This window comes from Heptranchias perlo, chromosome 15, assembly GCF_035084215.1.
Source record: "Heptranchias perlo isolate sHepPer1 chromosome 15, sHepPer1.hap1, whole genome shotgun sequence".
In the NCBI taxonomy this organism is placed as follows: domain Eukaryota; kingdom Metazoa; phylum Chordata; class Chondrichthyes; order Hexanchiformes; family Hexanchidae; genus Heptranchias; species Heptranchias perlo.
In genome coordinates, this window is record NC_090339.1 from 50,242,534 (window position 1) to 50,260,492 (window position 17,959).

Consider the following 17,959-nt stretch of genomic DNA (forward strand, 5'->3'; position numbering starts at 1 on the left):
TAAAAGCAAAGATTAGTGTTCGAAGTATATTAAACATAGTATCAATCCAAGATCCGTTACCAATCCGCACTAACATAGTTCCTCCCTCCCCTCCCCACATAAGCTGCATTACCTTTCTTCTATACAAAGAGGACATTTAACAGTAAAGACCCTAAGGTTTTTAAACAGGTAAGGGTTAAAGTTCTGTCAACCCCTGCAATACAATTCATATAGGGAATCTATTGCCTGTTAGTTTTGTATAAATAAATCATAAGCCTGTTTATAAAGAATGGGTTTACCATTTTGCTACTTACTACTCGGAAGAAACCTTCCCTCATATTTAGAACTGCCTGTTTTTCATGGGATGCAGAGTCACTTTTATTTATTAATGTGGTTTTACACTAACTTCAGGAAATGTGATTTTATGGAGACCATACAACCCATGAAAATACAGCCATACATAATAACAACTTGCAATTATGTAGCGTTTTTAACGTGGTAAAATGCTCCAAGGTCCTTCATAGGAGCGTAATCTGACAAAACTCGACACCGAGCCACAGAGATATTAGGACAGGTGACCAAAAGCTTGGTCAAAGAGGTAGGTTTTAAGGAGAGTCTCAAAGGAAGAGATGGATGGGGTTGAATTCCAGAGCTTAGGACCTAGACAGCTGAAGGCACAGTCGCCAATAATGAGGTGAAGGAATAGAGATGGCAAGAGGCTAGACTTAGAGGAACGCAGCGTTCTCGGAGGATTGTAGGGTTGGAGGAGGTTACAGAAATAGGGAGGGGTGAGGCAATGGAAGGATTTGAACACAAGGTTGAGAATTGTAGAATGGACTGCAGCAGTGAACAATAAGAGAGAGTTTCAACACAAATTAACCAACTCTACTCACGTCATCTTTAGGATCTACTGGTACTCCGAGACTTAGCAGAAAGTCTACAATATCCTTGTGTCCGGCCGAGCATGACCAATGTAATGCTGTCCTGTTATCCTGAGCAAATGGGACAGGAAAAAGAAAGATTATTTCAAATTATTTATTTCTTAGAATCATAGAAAATTTACTGCACAGGAAGCCATTCAGCCCATTGCTTCCGTGTCAGCCGAAAATGAGCCACCCAGCCTAATTCCACTTTCCAGCACCTGGTCTGTAACCCTGTAGGTCACGGCACTTCAGGTGCACATCCAGGTACTTTTTAAATGAGTTGAGGGTTTCTGCCTCTACCACCCTTTCAGGCAGTGAGTTCCAGACCCCCACCACCCACTGGGTGAAAATATTTTTCTTCAGCTCCCCTCTAATCCTTCTATCAATCACTTTAAATCCATGTCCCCTGGTTATTGACCTCTATGCTAGGGGAAATAGGTCCTTCCTATCCACTCTATCTAGGCCCCTCATAATTTTGTATACCTCAATTAAATCACCCCTCAGCCTCCTCTGTTCCAAAGAGAACATCCCCAGCCGATCCAATCTTTCCTCATAGCTAAAATTCTCTGGTCCTGGCAACATCCTTGTAAATCTCCTCTGTACCCTCTCTAGTGCAATCACATCCTTCCTGTAATGTGGTGACCAGAACTGTACACAGTACTCAAGCTGTGGCCTAACCAGTGTTTTATACAGTTCCAGCATAACCTCCCTTGCTCTTACATTCTATGCCTCGGCTAATAAAGGAAAGTATTCCATATGCCTTCTTAACCATCTCATCCATCTGTCCTACTACCTTCAGGGGTCTGTGGACATGCATTCCAAGATCCCTCACTTCCTCTACATCTTTCAGTATCCTCCCATTTATTGTGTACTCCCTTGCCTTATTTGCCCTCCCAAAATACATTACCTCACACTTCTCCAGATTGAATTCCATTTGCCATTTTTCTGCCCACCTGACCAGCCCATTGATATCTTCCTGCAGTCTACAGCTTTCCTCCTATCAACCACACAGCCAATTTTTGTATCATCTGCAAACTTCTTAAACATGCCCCCTGCATTTAAGACCAAATCATTAATATATATCACAAAAAGCAAGGAACCTAGTACTGAGCCCTGCGAAACCCCAGCCTTCCAATCACAAAAATACTCCGACCATTACCCTTTGCTTCCTGCCACTGAGCCAATTTTGGATCCAACTTGCCACTCTCCCTTGGATCCCATGGACTTGTCCTTTTTTGACCAGTTTGCCATGTGGGACCTTGTCAAAAGCCTTACTAAAATCCATGTAGACTACATCAAATACACTACCCTCATCGACCCTCTCATGTTGAAACCACATAGTTCATATAAATAATCCTCACAGATTTACTGTAAATTATAACAACAAACTTGCATTTATATAGTGCCTTTAACATAGTAAAACATCCCTAGGCGCTACATAGGAGGGTTATCAAACAAAATATGACACCAAACCACATAAGGAGATATTGGTCACAGGTGTAGGTTTTAAGGAGCATCTTAAAGGAGAGGTATAGAGAATTTCAGGGATATCCATTACTGTACATAAAAAGAAAGAAAGCAGAAAGAACTTGCATTCCAAAGTGCTTTACAGCCCATGAAATACTTTTGAAGTGTAGTCACAGTTGTAGTGTAGGGAAACATGCAGCCAATTTGTGCACAGCAAGGTCCCACAAACAACAAGGAGATAATGAGAAGATAATATTTTTGCTTTAAAAGTGATGTTGGTTAAGGGATATATATTGGCCAGGACACTTAGCAAACACCCCCACTCTTCTTCAAATAGTGTCATTTGATATTTTATGTCCACCTGAGAGAGCAGTCGGGTTCCCGGTTTAATTTCTCATTCGAAAGATGGCACTTCTGACAGTACAGCATTCCCTCAGTTTTGCACTGGAGCGTCAGCCTAGATTACATGCTCAAGTCTTTGAAGTGGGACTTGATCTCAACATTCTGACTCGGAAGCGAGAGTGCTACCACTGAGCCACATCTGACAACACAAATCTTGTATCAATCAACAGCAACTGCAAGGGACTCTGTACGCCAGGCCAAGCAATTGCTTTGGGAAAAAAAAACTTTCACTTGACAAGCCTCAAGGTTTAAGGATTATCTATTACAGTACTAATAGTGATTCATTTTGGTAGGAAGAACAAGGAGATGCAACATAAACTAAATGGTACAATTTTAAATGGGGTGCAGGAACTGAGAGACCTGGGGGTGAACGTTCACAAGTCTTTGAAGGTGGCAGGACAAGTTGAGAAGGCTGTTAAAAAGGCATACGGGTTCCTTGGCTTTATAAATAGAGGCACAGAGTACAAAAGCAAGGAAGTTATGCTAAACTTTTATTAAACACAAATTAGGCCCCAGCTGGAACACTGTGGCCAATTCTGCACACCACACTTTAGGAAGGATATCTAAGCTTTAGAGAGGATGCAGAGGAGATTTACTAGAATGGTACCAGGGATGAAAGACTTCAGTTAAGTGGAAAGACTAGAGAAACTGGGGTTGTTCTCCTTAAAGCAGAGAAGGTTAAGGGAGATTTGACAGAGGTGTTCAAAATCATGAAGATTTTTGATAAGTAAATAAGGAAAAACTGTTTCCAATGGCAGAAGGGTTGGTAACCAGAGGACATAGATTTAAGGAAATTGGCAAAAGAATTAGCAGCAACATGAGGAAAAAATGTTTTACACGAGTTGTTATGATCTGGAATGCACTGCCTGAAAGGGTGGTGGAAGCAGATTCAATAATAACTTTCAAAAGGGAATTGGATAAATACTTGAAGGGGAAAAATTTGCAGGGCTGAAGGAGAGTGGGACTAATTGGATGGTTCTTTCAGAGAGCCGGCATAGGCAAGATGGGCCAAATGATCTCCTTCTGTGCTGTATCATTCTATGATTTTATAATGCTTCTAAGACATCAGGAGTACCTTTATTACAATAACTAATAAAAAACACTGAAGTGTCTGCCACTGTTGCTTCACCGGTGGGTACGGCACTGCTTGTGCGTACTGCGGGCAAAGCAGTGTTTGAGAAAAGTTGTAATGAGAAGTCAGTGATTTCCTTGCTGTAACGGTTGCTAATGATTGTTATGAGGAGTATTGAACTCACAGGAGAATAGAGACAAATACTTTGCATAATTAAGGGAAACAAAAGCAGTTATTGGAACAACTAAGAGGTTAATGCAGAAGAAGATAGTAGACCATTGCGGTAGCAAATTGCAAAAGCTTTCTTTAACTACTAAGGTCAGAAATGGGGATGTTCGCTGATGACTGCACAGTGTTCAGTTCCATTCGCAACCCCTCAGATAATGAAGCAGTCCGAGCCTGCATGCAGCAAGACCTGGACAACATCCAGGCTTGGGCTCATAAGTGGCAAGTAACATTCGCGCCAGATAAGTGCCAGGCAATGACCATCTCCAACAAGAGTCTAACCACCTCCCCTTGACATTCAACGGCATTACCATCGCCGAATCCCCCACCATCAACATCCTGGGGGTCACCATTGACCAGAAACTTAACTGGACCAGCCATATAAATACTGTGGCTACGAGAGCAGGTCAGAGGCTGGGTATTCTGCGGCGAGTGACTCACCTCCTGACTCCCCAAAGCCTTTCCACTATCTACAAGGCACAAGTCAGGAGTGTGATGGAATACTCTCCACTTGCCTGGATGAGTGCAGCTCCAACAACACTCAAGAAGCTCGACACCATCCAAGATAAAGCAGCCCGCTTGATTGGCACCCCATCCACCACCCTAAACATTCACTCCCTTCACCACCGGCGCACTGTGGCTGCAGTGTGCACCATCCACAGGATGCACTGCAGCAACTTGCCAAAGCTTCTTCGACAGCACCTCCCAAACCCGCGACCTCTACCACCTAGAAGGACAAGGGCAGCAGGCGCATGGGAACAACACCACCTGCACGTTCCCCTCCAAGTCACACACCATCCCGACTTGGAAATATATCGCCGTTCCTTCATTGTCGCTGGGTCAAAATCCTGGAACTCCCTTCCTAACAGCATTGTGGGAGAACCGTCACCACACGGACTGCAGCGGTTCAAGGCGGCGGCTCACCACCACCTTCTCGAGGGCAATTAGGGATGGGCAATAAATGCCGGTCTTGCCAGCGACGCCCACATCCCGTGAACGAATAAAAAAAAACTTTGGGAGTCAGAAGACCATTAAAGTCTCTATACAGCCACTGAAAGACACCTTAGGACAGATTCACGTGGACTCCCAAGGTGTGGCAGTGGCGTTAAATGATTACTTCGCAACAGTCTTCACTCCTGTGAATGGTGCTCAACTACCTGCTATGGGCAGCACTGCAGATATGAAATTGTAAACATTAAAATAGTTGAGGATATCATATTAGACAGAACAAGGAACCTTATTACAAATCGGGCTGCTGGTTCAGATGACATTCACTCGAGGGTGATTAAAGAATTGGGATGTGTTCTTTAAAAGCCCCTTGTCCATATCTTTAACAGCTCACTAGAATCTAGGATTTTTCCCTTGGATTGGAAGGATGGCTATGTAATTCCGATTTTCAAAAAGGGCGACAAGCCCGATTAAGCCCATTAGCCAGACATAAAAACAGAAAATGCTGGAGAAGCTTAGCAAGTCAGGCAGCATCTGTGGAGAAAGAAACAAAGTTAATGTTTCAGGTCTAAACCTTTCATCAGAATTGGAAGATGTTAAAAGATTTAAAGTTTTTGAGCAAGTGCAGAGCCAGGGAAAGTGGGGGGAGGGAGGGGAGGAAAGAACAAAAGGGACGGTCTGTGATAGGGCAGACAATGATGACAAAAGGGATGATGGTGCAAGGCAAGGAAGGTGGTAATGGGACAGGTTAAGAAACAAAAGATTGAACAGGAGTGGCTGTAAATGGCAGCAGCAGAATCATTACCAGCACTAACTGACCGAAAAAATGGGAGCAGTGGTTATAATCTGAAGTTACTGAAATCAACGTTGAGTGCGGAAGGTTGGTACATTGATGACTGTATTGGTGCCGTTTCCTGCTCTCGCCCCAAACTGGAAAATTTCATCAACTTCGCTTCCAATTTCCACCCTTCCCTCACCTTTACATGGTCCATCTCCGACTCTTCCCTTCCCTTCCTCAACTTCTCAATCTCCATTTCTGGAGATAGGCTGTCAACCAATATCTATCATATGCCCACCAACTCCCACAGCTACCTTAATTACATTTTCTCCCACTCTGCTTTCTGTAAGGACTTTATTCCCTTCTCCCAGTTTCTCCGTCTTCGTCACATCTGCTCTGACGATACCACCTTCCGCGCTAGTGCTTCCGATATGTCTTCCTTTTTCCTCAACCGAGGATTCCCCTCCACTACAGTTGACGAGGCCCTCAACCGGGTCTGTCCTATTTCCCGCACTTCTGCCCTCACCCCTTCCCTTCCCTCCCAGAACCATGATCGGGCCCCCCTTGTCCTCACCTTCCACCCCACCATCCTCCACATTCAACATATCATCCTCTGCCATTTCTGCCACCTCCAGCGTGATCCCACCACCAAACACATCTTCCCCTCCCCTTTCAGCATTCCGAAGGGACCGCTCCCTACGCGACACCCTAGACCACTCTTTCATCACCCGCTCTCCTCCCCACGGCACCTTCCCGTGCAAGTGCAGGAGATGCAACACCAGCCCCTTCCCACCGTCCAAGGCCCCAAACACTCCTTCCAGGTGAAACAGCAGTTTACTTGTACTTCTTTCAAATTAGTATACTGTATTGGCTGCACACAATGCAGTCTCCTCTACATTGGGGAGACCAAACGCAAATTGGGCGACCGCTTTGCTGAACACCTCCGCAAGCATGACCCCGACCTGCCGGTTGCTTGCCATTTTAATTCCCCTTCCCACTCCTACTCCTACTCTGACCTCGGCCTCTTATGCTGTTCCAATGAAGCTCAACGTAAGCTCGAGGAACAGCACCTCATCTTTCGTTTAGGCACCGTACAACCTTCCGGACTCAACATTGATTTCAATAACTTCAGATCATAATCACTGCTCCCATTTTTTCGGTCATCTAGTGCTGGTAATGGTTCTGCTGCTGCCATTTACAGCCACTCCTGATCAATCTTTTGTTTCTTAACCTCTCCCGTTACCATCTTCCTTGCCTTGCACCATCATCCCTTTTGTCATTTAAATCACTCGTGCCCTCTACCCTATCACAGACCGTCCCTTTTGTTCTTTCCTCCCCTCCCTCCCCCCCTTTCCCTGGCTCTGTACTTGCTCAAAAACTTTAACTCTTAATATCTTCCAGTTTTGACAAAAGGTCTTTGACCTGAAACGTTAACTCTGTTTCTTCCTCCACAGATGCTGCCTGACTTGCTGAGTTTCTCCAGCATCCACAGTATTTTGCTTCCTATTAGTCTGACGTCAGTTATAGGTAAGATGCTTGAAGGGATCATAAGAGATACTCTATCATCAGGATAAAGAAGGAGTCATCAGAGACATTCAACATGACTTCTGGAAACACAGTCAGGCCTTATGAATTTGATAGAAATTTTTGAAGAGGTTAGGTTAGTGGATCAGGGTATCCCAGTAGACATTGTCTACTTGGATTTTCAGAAAGCCTTTGAGAAGGTACCTCACAATTGGTTATGCTGCAAGACAGAATCTTGTGGAATCAGTGTCCTACAGTAATACCAGCAAATAGACTTGAATGAGGATATGTCCAGAGGTTGCGAGTGCATTTTGTCTAATGCATGTCTTCCTAGAATTTCTCTTTGTGCTCACTATGTCAAACAATTCATGCCATAGGCACCAATGGTAGTTTGACCTTGCTGATGTCTTTGGGAAGGTTTTCCAGTCTGATCGCAAGGTTGAAAATGATGTAAAATCCAAAAACAAACTCATACCAGTCCTCTGTTGCTTTCCCTTTCCAGAAGGATGTATGTTCACTTGCCTTGGTAAGCTAATAATTTGTTGGCTGGTTTTGCCAAAGACAGCAATGTCCATACTGTATCAAGCCAGCTTTCTGGCAACCAGTCCAGTCCATCTGCAGGTCAGAGAGCTGCTATCTATCTATTAGGGTGCAGACATTCCATGATGCAATGCAAAATAACTTTCTTATCCATTGTCTTAACTATTTTAGATATGACTCATGAGCCACAGCAAGCTGGCCAGGGTAGCTGCAGTGAGTACTTTCTTTAAGGCACCATTTCTAGCCCCCACCCTATTCAGGATGAAGTCCACCCTAAAAACAGCTACTCAGACATCCAAGATACTGCCAAAATCTACGATCACTTCAATATGCAAGTTGCCCTGGTTAGATCACATCTGTGTACAGTTCTGGGCACTGCACCCTAGAAAGGATATACTGGCCTTGGAAGGAGAGCAGTGCAGATTCACCAGAATGTTGTCAGGGCTCCAAGGGCTAAATTATGAGGAGATATTACATAAACTAGCATTATAGTCCCTGGAATATAGAAGGTTAAGGGGTGGTTTGATTGAGGTTTTTAGGATTTTGAAAGGAATTGACAGGATGGAGAGAAACATTTTCAGTTGGTGGGGGGAGTCTAGGACAAGGGGACATAACCTTAAAATCAGAGCCAGGCCATTCAGGAGAGAAGTTAGGAAACACTTCTTCGTGCAAGGAGTGGTATAAGTGTGGAACTCTATTCCATAAAAAGAAGTAGATGCTAGCTCAATTAATAATTTTAAATCTGAGGTAGATAGATTTTTGCTAGCCAAGGGTATTAAGGGATATGGAGCCAAGGCAGGTGGATGAAGTTAGGATACAAATCAGCCATGATCTCATTGAATGACAGAACAGGCTTGAGGGACTGAATGGCCTACTTCTGTTCCTATGTTGACAATTACACCTGCTCATGCAATCTACATCTATTGCTTTGTTACCAGTCCATTGCTATGAAATTTGGCCCAAACAAGAGCCTGTTTGTAATTATTAGATTGAGGAAGATGAACACAGAGATCTACCACACTAACTTGGCTGCAGGAGCAAAGCAGAGTAAGGACGGCTGTAGCTAGCCACAGCAGAAAGCCAAAGGGCATACAATAAGGCAAAAAATGGCACAGATCCTGGCAAATGGGAAAGATACAAAGATCAACAAAGGGTCACAAAACAGATAGTAAGAGCTACAAAAAGAAAGAGAGAATATGAAAAGAAACTTGCAAGGGCTATCAAAACCAATACAAAGAACTTTTATAGTTATATTAGGGAAAAGAGGGTGGTCAGGAGCAGTGTTGGCCCCTTAAAAACTGAAAGTGGGGATATTGTCATTGGCAATGGGGAAATGGCAGACATGTTGAATAATTACTTTGCGTCAGTATTTACAGTCAAAAAAAAGGATAGCATGCCGGAAATCTCAAGAAAACTAATATTGAATCAGGGACAGAGACTCAATAAAATTAACATAAGTAAAGCAACAGTAATGAAGAAAATAATAGCTCTAGAGAGTGACAAATCCCCAGGAGCAGATGGTTTCCATCCCAGGGTTTAAAGGAAGTAGGTGAGCACATTGCTGATGCCCTAACTATAATTTTTCAAAGTTCTCTAGATTCAGGAACTGTCCCTCTAGATTGGAAAATTTCACGTCACTCTGCTTTTTAAGAAAGGAGAGAGAAACCAGGGAATTATAGACCAGCTAGCCTAACATCTGTTATGGGGAAAATGCTGGACTCTATAATTAAGGATAGGGTGACTGAACACCTCAAAAATTTTCAGTTAATCAGAGAGAGCCAGCATAGATTTGTGAAAGATAGGTCATGCCTGACAAACCTGATTGAATTTTTTGAAGAGCTGATTAAAGTAGTGGACAGAGGAATGTCAATGGATGATATTTATATGGACTTCCAGAAGGCATTTGAAAAAGTCCCACATAAGAAACTGTTAGCTAAGATAGAAGCCCATGGAATCGAGGGAAAAGTATGAACTTGGTTAGGAAGTTGGCTGAGCGAAAGGCGACAGAGAGTAGGGATAACGGGAAGGTACTCACATTGGCAGGATGTGACTAGTGAAGTCCCGCAGGGATCTGTCTTGGGGCCTCAATTATTCACAATATTTATTAACGACTTAGATGAAGGCATAGAAAGTCTCATATCTAAGTTTGCCGATGACACAAAGATTGGTGGCATTGTAAGCAGTGTAGATGAAAACATAAAATTACAAAGCGATATTGATAAGTTAGGTGAATGGGCAGAACTGTGGCAAATGGAATTCAATGTAGGCAAATGTGAGGTCATCCACTTTGGACCAAAAAAGGATAGAACAGGGTACTTTCTAAATGGTAAAAAGTTAAAAACAGTGGATGTCCAAAGGGACTTCGGGGTTTAGGTACATAGATCATTGAAGTGTCATGAACAGGTGCAGAAAATAATCAATAAGGCTAATGGAATGCTGGCCTTTATATCTCGAGGACTGGAGTACAAGGGGGCAGAAGTTATGCAGCAGCTATACAAAACCCTGGTTAGACCGCACCTGGAGTACTGTGAGCAGTTCTGGGCACTGCACCTTCGGAAGGACATAATGGCCTTGGAGGGAGTGCAGCGTAGGTTTACTAGAATGATACCCGGACTTCAAGGGTTAAGTTACGAGGAGAGATTACACAAATTGGGGTTGTATTCTCTGGAGTTTCGAAGGTTAAGGGGTGATCTGATCGAAGTTTATAAGATATTAAGGGAAATATATAGGGTGGAGAGAGAGAAACTATTTCTGCTGGTTGGGGATTCTAGGAGTAGGGGGCACAGTCTAAAAATTAGAGCCAGACCTTTCAGGAGCGTGATTAGAAAACACTTCTACACACAAAGGGTGGTAGAAGTTTGGAACTCTCTTCCACAAATGGCAACTGATGCTAGCTCAATTGCTAATTTTAAATCTGAAATAGATAGCTTTTGGCCAATCAACGGTATTAAGGGATATGGGCCAAAGGAGTTCGATCACAGATCAGCCATGATCTTATCAAATGGTGGAATGGGCTCGAGGGGCTGAATGGCCTACTCCTGTTCCTATGTTCCTAACATCTTGTGCCTGAGTTGACGCCCTAGTTCCTTGAAGAGTCTTTGATACAGCATCTTCACTGCTGCTGAACTTTCAAGATGAAGATTCTCATACTGGATCCACCACTGCAAGCTTATACACTGGAGGGCAGGTATTCCTCTATGCCAGCTTCCTTCATCTAGTTTTGCCCAGGGATTGGCCATCATCAGTGCACAGGCAACCATAGGGAGTTAGCTATACACGAGAGCTGAGACCCCCAGTGAGGATCAGTGTCTGTGGCCAACCAAAGGGTGCAGCTGCTCAAAGACAAAGGCACTGAATTACTCCAAGCAACCTAATAACTCAGCATTACATACATTCTGCAGTGAACCATGAAGAAAAGAGTCTCTCTCCCAAAGATTATAGAGTACCAATCCCCAATGGAACTGCAAATGAAACTTTAGGGCCCCAAAAGCAATCCATATTATGAAGAACTGGCGCACCCGACCTTTTGGCAATATAACATTGAACTGGTTTGCTTACTTGGTCAGTTTTTGTAGCTAGGCTCTTGTTGGACAGGATATGAGTCTTAAGCTGCTCCAAGTCCCCTATATAAGCCAGGTTGCAAATCTCCACATTGGACACTACACCGTCCATATTGCTGAATCACTCTCATAGCAACAAGAGGTGACCAGAAGTCCCGCCCCTCGACTGACACTCAATATGACGGACGTCCGATTCGTCAGCCCTTCGCCACGCCCCCGCCTATCATTCAGGTCCTTCGCCACGCCCCCTCCCCGGCCTGTCATTCAAATGCATGCGGACCTCCAGTGACCAATCAGATTGAGAAAAACACACCGGGCAATGCCGCAGCGATTTGTACGTTGAATCTCCTACAACTTCCCACACACTCCGGGGGCAGTAAGCTGTAATTGACCAATGGAGTGAAAGGCTTGCCGTTATTGATTAAAGAAATCAGCCGTCTCTCGGTCCCCCTAATTTTCTGAGCCCTAGCAACGGAGGCGGGACTTCAAGCATCGCCAGCTCATACCGGGTAGTACGTCACTGTCAGGCCCGATGCATTCTGGGAGCTGTAGTTCACAATTTCATGAGGCGAACAAAGGCGAAAGGGGCAGGAGAACTACATTAACCAGAAGGCACTGCGCGTACTGCGCAGGCGCATTTATCTGATCCTGTGATGACACTGACAGAGCTGAGAATGGAGGCAGGTAACGTCTTAGCTGTTGTAACAAAACTATACCAAAAGTATCTCAACCTTCCTATTATTAAGCGTCGTTTCTAAGTTGATTCAATGTTGTTTGAAAAAAGTTGTCGGTAGGTACATTGTAAATAAAAGCTGTGAGTGCAACTCCACTTCTGGTTGTTTTCAGGCCACAATAACTATTGTAACAATCAGTGTTGTTGGGATGGTCTCAAATCTCCAGGATGATTACGGTTACTATTGTGATCATTTATTTGAATCTGATAATTCATGGTTTACTATGTTTCGTATACTGCAGCTAAAAGAAGCCCTGTGATCTCAGATTTCAGCTGATGTCAGCTGGATTGTTTATTTGTTAAAACGTTCAAAGGAGCGGCTTCTTATCAATGCGCTTCATCTGCTCAACTTTCTTTTGTGTTTGCTCATTTATATTTGTTATTATAAAGTTTGATAAATCTTTAAAGTGAATCAAGCTTGTGATGTGCGTATCTTAAATGTGATGTCAAGATAACGAAACCGTGTTCACTATTCATTTCACAATGACATGAAGTCCTGAACTTAAAATAAAGTGACTTGGATCCAAATAGTAATGATATCCTCTGTTCTAAGATTGATTCTTGGTGCCCTGGGTTGACCCTTTTGACAGCTTGTGAGAATTGACCACAGCTGTCGTATTGCTACATTCTTGCCAATGTTTATTGAATCAAAACGTGGTTAGGGTGCGCTTGATAGCGTTAAAAATATGCTTATCATAGAGTCATAGAAAGTTATGGCACAGAAGGAGGCCATTCGGCCCATCGTGTCCTTGCTGGCCGAAAAAGAACTATCCAGCTTAATCCCACTATCCAGCACTTGGTCCGTAACCATGTAGGTTACGCCACTTCAAGTGCACATCCAAGTACTCTTTAAATGAGTTGAGGGTTTCTACACCCTTTTTTCTCCTCAGCTCCCATCTAATCCTTCTACCAATTACTTTAAATCTATGCCCCTGGTCACTGACCCCATCTGCTAAGGGAAATAGGTCCTCCCTATCCACTCCATCTAGTCCTAGCATAATTTTACATACCTCAATTAAATCTCCCCTCAGCCTCCTCTGTTCGAAGGAAAAAAACCCAGCCTATCCAATCTTTTCTCATAGCAAAAATTCTCCAGCCCTGGCAACATCCTCATAAATCTCTTCTCTACCCTCTCTAGTGCAATCACATCTTTCCTGTAATGTGGTGACCAGAACTGTTCGCAGTACTCAAGCTGTGGCCTAACCAACGTTTTATACAGTTCTAGTATAACCCCCCTGCTCTTATATTACATGCCTTGGCTAATAAAGGAAAGTATCCCGTATGCCTTTTTAACCACTTTATCTACCTGTCCTGCTACCTTCAGGGATCTGTGGACATGCTCTCCAAGGTTCCTTCATTCCTCTACACCTTTCAGTATCCTCACATTTATTGTGTACTCCCTTGCCATGTTTGTCCTCCCCAAATGCATTACCTCACACTTCTCTGAATTGAATTCCATTTGCCACTTTTCTGCCCACCTGACCAGTCCATTGTCATCTTCCTGCAGTCTACAGTTTTCCTCCTCGCTATCAACCACACGGTCAATTTTTGTATCATCTGCAAACTTCTTGATCAAGCCCCCCACATTCAAGTCCAAATCATTAACATATACCACAAAAAGAAAGGGACCTAGTACTGAGCCTTGCGTGACCTCACTGGAAACAGCCTTCCAGACGCAAAAACACCCATCAACCATTACCCTTTGCTTCCCGCCAGTGAGCCAATTTTGGATGCAACTAGCCACTTCCCATTGGATCCCATGGGCTTTTACTTTTTTCACCAGTCTGCCATGTGGGACCTTGTCAAAAGCCTTGCTAAAATCTATGTAGACCACATCAAATGCGTTACCCTCATCGACCTTCCTTGTTACCTGCTCAAAAAGTTCAATCAAGTTAGTCAGACAGGAGGATGAATCTATCTGTGATGTGTTGCAGCAACACTGAGTGGTCAGGCATTTCATAGAATCATAGAAAGGTTACAGCACGGAAGGAGGCCATTCGGTCCATCGAGTCCGCGCCGGCTCTATGCAAGAGCAATCCAGCTGGTCCCACTCCCATGCCTTATCCCCGTAGCCCTGCAAATTTTTTCCTTTCAAGTATTTATCCAGTTCCCTTTTGAAGGCCATGATTGAATCTGCCTTCACCACCCCCTTGGACAGTGCATTCCAGATCCTAACCACTCACTGTGTAAGAAAGTTTTTCCTCATGTCACCTTTGGTTCTTTTGCCAATCACCTTAAATCTATGTCCTCTAGTTCTCGACCTGTTCACCAATGGGAACAGTTTCTCTCTGTCTAGACCCTTCATGATTTTGAGTACCTCTATCAAATCTCCTCTCAACCTTCTCTGTTCCAAGGAGAACAACCCCAGCTTCTCCAGTCTATCCACATAACTAAAGTCCCTCATCCCTGGAATCATTCTGGTAAATCTCTTCTGCACCCTCTCTAAGGCCTCCATGTAATTCCTAAAGTGTGGTACCCAGAACTGGACACAATACTCCGAACCAGTGTTTTATAAAGGTTCATCATGACTTCCATATTTTTGTACTCTATGCCTCTATTTATAAAGCCCAGGATCCCGTATGCTTTTTTAACCGCTTTCTCAACCTGCCCTGCCACCTTCAATGATTTGTGCACATATACCCCCAGATCTCTCTGTTCCTGTACCCCTTTTAGAGTTGTGCGCTCTAGTTTATATTGCCTCTCCTTGTTCTTCTTACCGAAATGTATCACTTTGCATTTTTCTGCATTAAATTTCATCTGCCACGTGTCCGCCCATGCCACCAGCCTGTCTATATCCTCTTGAAGTCTATCACTATCCTCCTCACTGTTTACTATCCTTCCAAGTTTTGTGTCATCTGCAGATTTTGAAATTGTGCCCTGTACACCCAAGTCCAAGTCATTAATATAGATCAATAAAAGCAGTGGTCCCAGCACCGGCCCCTGGGGAACACCACTGTACACCTCCCTCCAGTCCGAAAAACAACCATTCACCACTACTCTCTTTTCTGTCCCTTAGCCAATTCTGTATCCATGTTGCTACTGCCCCCTTTGTTTCATGGGCCGCAGTCTTGATGATAAGCCTACAGTGCGGCACTTTATCAAATGTCTTTTGAAAGTCCAAATACACCACATTAACTGCATTACCCTCATTTACCTACTCTGTTACCTCATCAAAAAACTCTTATCAGGTTAGTTAAACACGATTTGCCTTTAACAAATCTGTGTTGGCTTTCCCTAATCAATCCACACTTGTCCAAGTGACTGTTAATTCTGTCCCGGATTATCGTTTCTAAAAGTTTCCCCACCACTGAGGTTAAACTGACAGGCCTATAGTTGCTGGGTTTATCCTTACACCCTTTTTTGAACAAGGGTGTAACATTTGCAATTCTCCAGTCCTCTGGCACCACCTCTGTATCAACGGATGTTTGGAAGATTATGGCCAGTACCTCCGCAATTTCCACCCTTACTTCCCTCAGCAACCTAGGATGCATCCCATCCGGGCCGAGTGACTTAGCTACTTTAAGTACAGCTAGCCTTTCTAGTTAGTACCTCTTTATCAATTTTTAGCCCATCCAGTATCTCAACTTTATCTTCCATTACTGAGACTCTGGCAGCATCTTCTTCTTTGGTAAAGATAGATGCAAAGTACTCAGCCATGAATAGATCTCCTTTATGATCCCTAATCGGCCCCACCCCTCCCCATATTACCCGTTTACTGTTTACATGCCTGTCATTTCTTGAGCCTACGGCAGAGAGAGAACTTTGTAACATTGCATTTCTTTTTCCATTTAAAAAAATAAATAAATGTGAGTGCCGAAGAACTCCACAAACAGTGGGATGCAGCTAGCTGAAATTGGGACTAGAGCCAAGGAGATAAAAAAAATTGAACCACATAACTTCCTGATGAATTGGTAGGTAAATGGATTGAGCTTTGTGGACCAGGAGGCTCCCAGGTCAATTTCTGCTCTCTGCTGAGCTAGCTGATCTCAGGCAGTGCTACAGTTTTTCCTTGGGTTGAGAAGGGGAGAGAATCAACCTTGGTCCCCTTTCCTGATCACTGTGTAGTGAATGATACAGGAAATGGCATGAATGCTGAGTGAGGACAGGATTGGATTTGGCAGTGATGCCTTCTACAGTCAAATAGCTGTGCTCCTTCAAAGAGTGCCGTGGGATCTTTTTATGACCATCTAAGAAAGCAGGTTAAATGTCTCATCCAAAAGGCAGCACCTCTGACAGTGCAGCATTCCCTCAGTATTGCACTGACAGCTTAGGTTATGTGCTCAAGTGTCTGGAGTGGGGCTTGAACCCACAATCTTCTGACTCAGGCTAGAGTGCTACCACTCAGCCAAGACTGATACCTTGTTCTAATCAGAAACATGAGATCCACAGCTTATGTTAAGCTTTATTATGTTCAACCTAGCAGATTTTTATATATATTGATTCTTGGGATATGGGCATTGTTGGCAAAGCTGGCATTAATTGCCCATCCCTAGTTGCTTGAGAAGGATGGTAGTGGCTGCCTTCTTGAGCTGCTGGTAGAGGTTTGATACAACTGAGTGGCTTGCTAGGCCACTTCAGAGGGCAGTTAAGAGTCAAGCACATTGGTGTGGGACTCAAGTCACCTATAGGCTAGGTAAGGATGGCATGTTTTCTTCCCTAAAGCATATTAGTGAACCTGTTGGGTTTTTATGATGATTTTGACAGCTTCGTGGTCACTTTTACTAATCATAGAATGATACTGCACAGTAGGAGGCCATTCGGCCCATTGTACAAGTGCTGGCTCTTTGAAAGAGCTATCCAATTAGTCCCATTCCCTTGCTCTTTCCCCATAGCCCTGCACATTTTTCCCCTTCACATAGTTAGTTATCCAATTCCGTTTTGAAAATTATTATGGAATCTGCTTCCACCGCCCTTTCAGCCAGTGCAATCCCGATCATAACAGCTCACTGCATTCAAAAAAAATTCCCCTCATCTCGCCTCTGGTTCTTTTGCCAATGACCTTAAATCTGTGTCCTCTGGTTACCGACCCTTCTGCCACTGGAAACGGTTTCTCCTGATTTACCCTATCAAAACCCTTCATGATTTTGAACACCTGTATTCTAGTAAATCTCCTCTGCATCCTCTCTAAGGCCTTGACATCCTTCCTAAAGTGTGGTAGCCAGAATTGGACACAATACTCCAGCTTTTTTAAAATTTCCAGGTTTGCTAGATAAGAATGTTACTGGCAGTTATGTATCTTTGTACCTGTTTGTGAAGAATAGCCATTCTTTACTGTGCCATCTGTTTTGTATTGCTACAGTTCTGGCCAAATGTGAGAATCAAATACCTGGCTTCTCTGAGTTGCTTGAGGACTTTCCAGACACTGAAGAGCCTACATGGATTCTGGGAAAAGGGTATCACTTAAAAACAGGTAGGGTTGGTATGGTAAATAAAGCAAGTACATTGGATCCCAGGTGAGATTCAGTGCTTTGCTAGATAAGATGGTTCCAGGTTTTAGTTGTTTGTTGAACTGACCATTCAATCTAGGGAACAGTGATGCACCTCTGCAGAGGAAGGTTGTTAGTTCTTAAATTCAGGTGAGGAAAGCTAATGAGTGGTTCACTTTTTACCTCCATGGAGAGCAACAGCATTACTGACAAATAAAGCTGAGTGCCAACACAGATAGAGCTCTCTTGAAAAGGTGTATTTATTTTTGGGGGGGGGTGGGGGGCAAAGTGGAAGGAGGAAAGAGTGAAGCAAAAGGTTCATCCAAATCAATTTGTCAGAATGAAAAAGAATCAATAAGGAGTCTGGAAAGCAGTGTGGATT

General features: G+C 43.6%; 2 protein-coding genes across 2 annotated transcripts in view; one reads left to right on the forward strand and one right to left on the reverse strand.

Annotated features, from left to right (window-relative positions):
- psmd10 (proteasome 26S subunit, non-ATPase 10) overlaps nucleotides 1–11,587 on the reverse strand; it is a 30,739-nt gene extending 19,152 nt beyond the window's left edge. The window contains exons 1-2 of the mRNA XM_067997211.1: nucleotides 11,417–11,587; nucleotides 873–971 (exon numbers count right to left, since the gene is read on the reverse strand). Of these exons, the coding sequence (XP_067853312.1) occupies nucleotides 873–971; nucleotides 11,417–11,530 (213 nt within the window). The 5' untranslated portion in view covers nucleotides 11,531–11,587. The remainder of the gene's footprint in view (nucleotides 1–872; nucleotides 972–11,416) is intronic.
- Nucleotides 11,588–12,036: 449 nt separating this feature from the next.
- The window catches only part of atg4a (autophagy related 4A, cysteine peptidase), a 39,617-nt gene continuing 33,694 nt past the window's right edge, over nucleotides 12,037–17,959 (forward strand). The window contains exons 1-2 of the mRNA XM_067997212.1: nucleotides 12,037–12,102; nucleotides 17,451–17,561. Of these exons, the coding sequence (XP_067853313.1) occupies nucleotides 12,072–12,102; nucleotides 17,451–17,561 (142 nt within the window). The 5' untranslated portion in view covers nucleotides 12,037–12,071. The remainder of the gene's footprint in view (nucleotides 12,103–17,450; nucleotides 17,562–17,959) is intronic.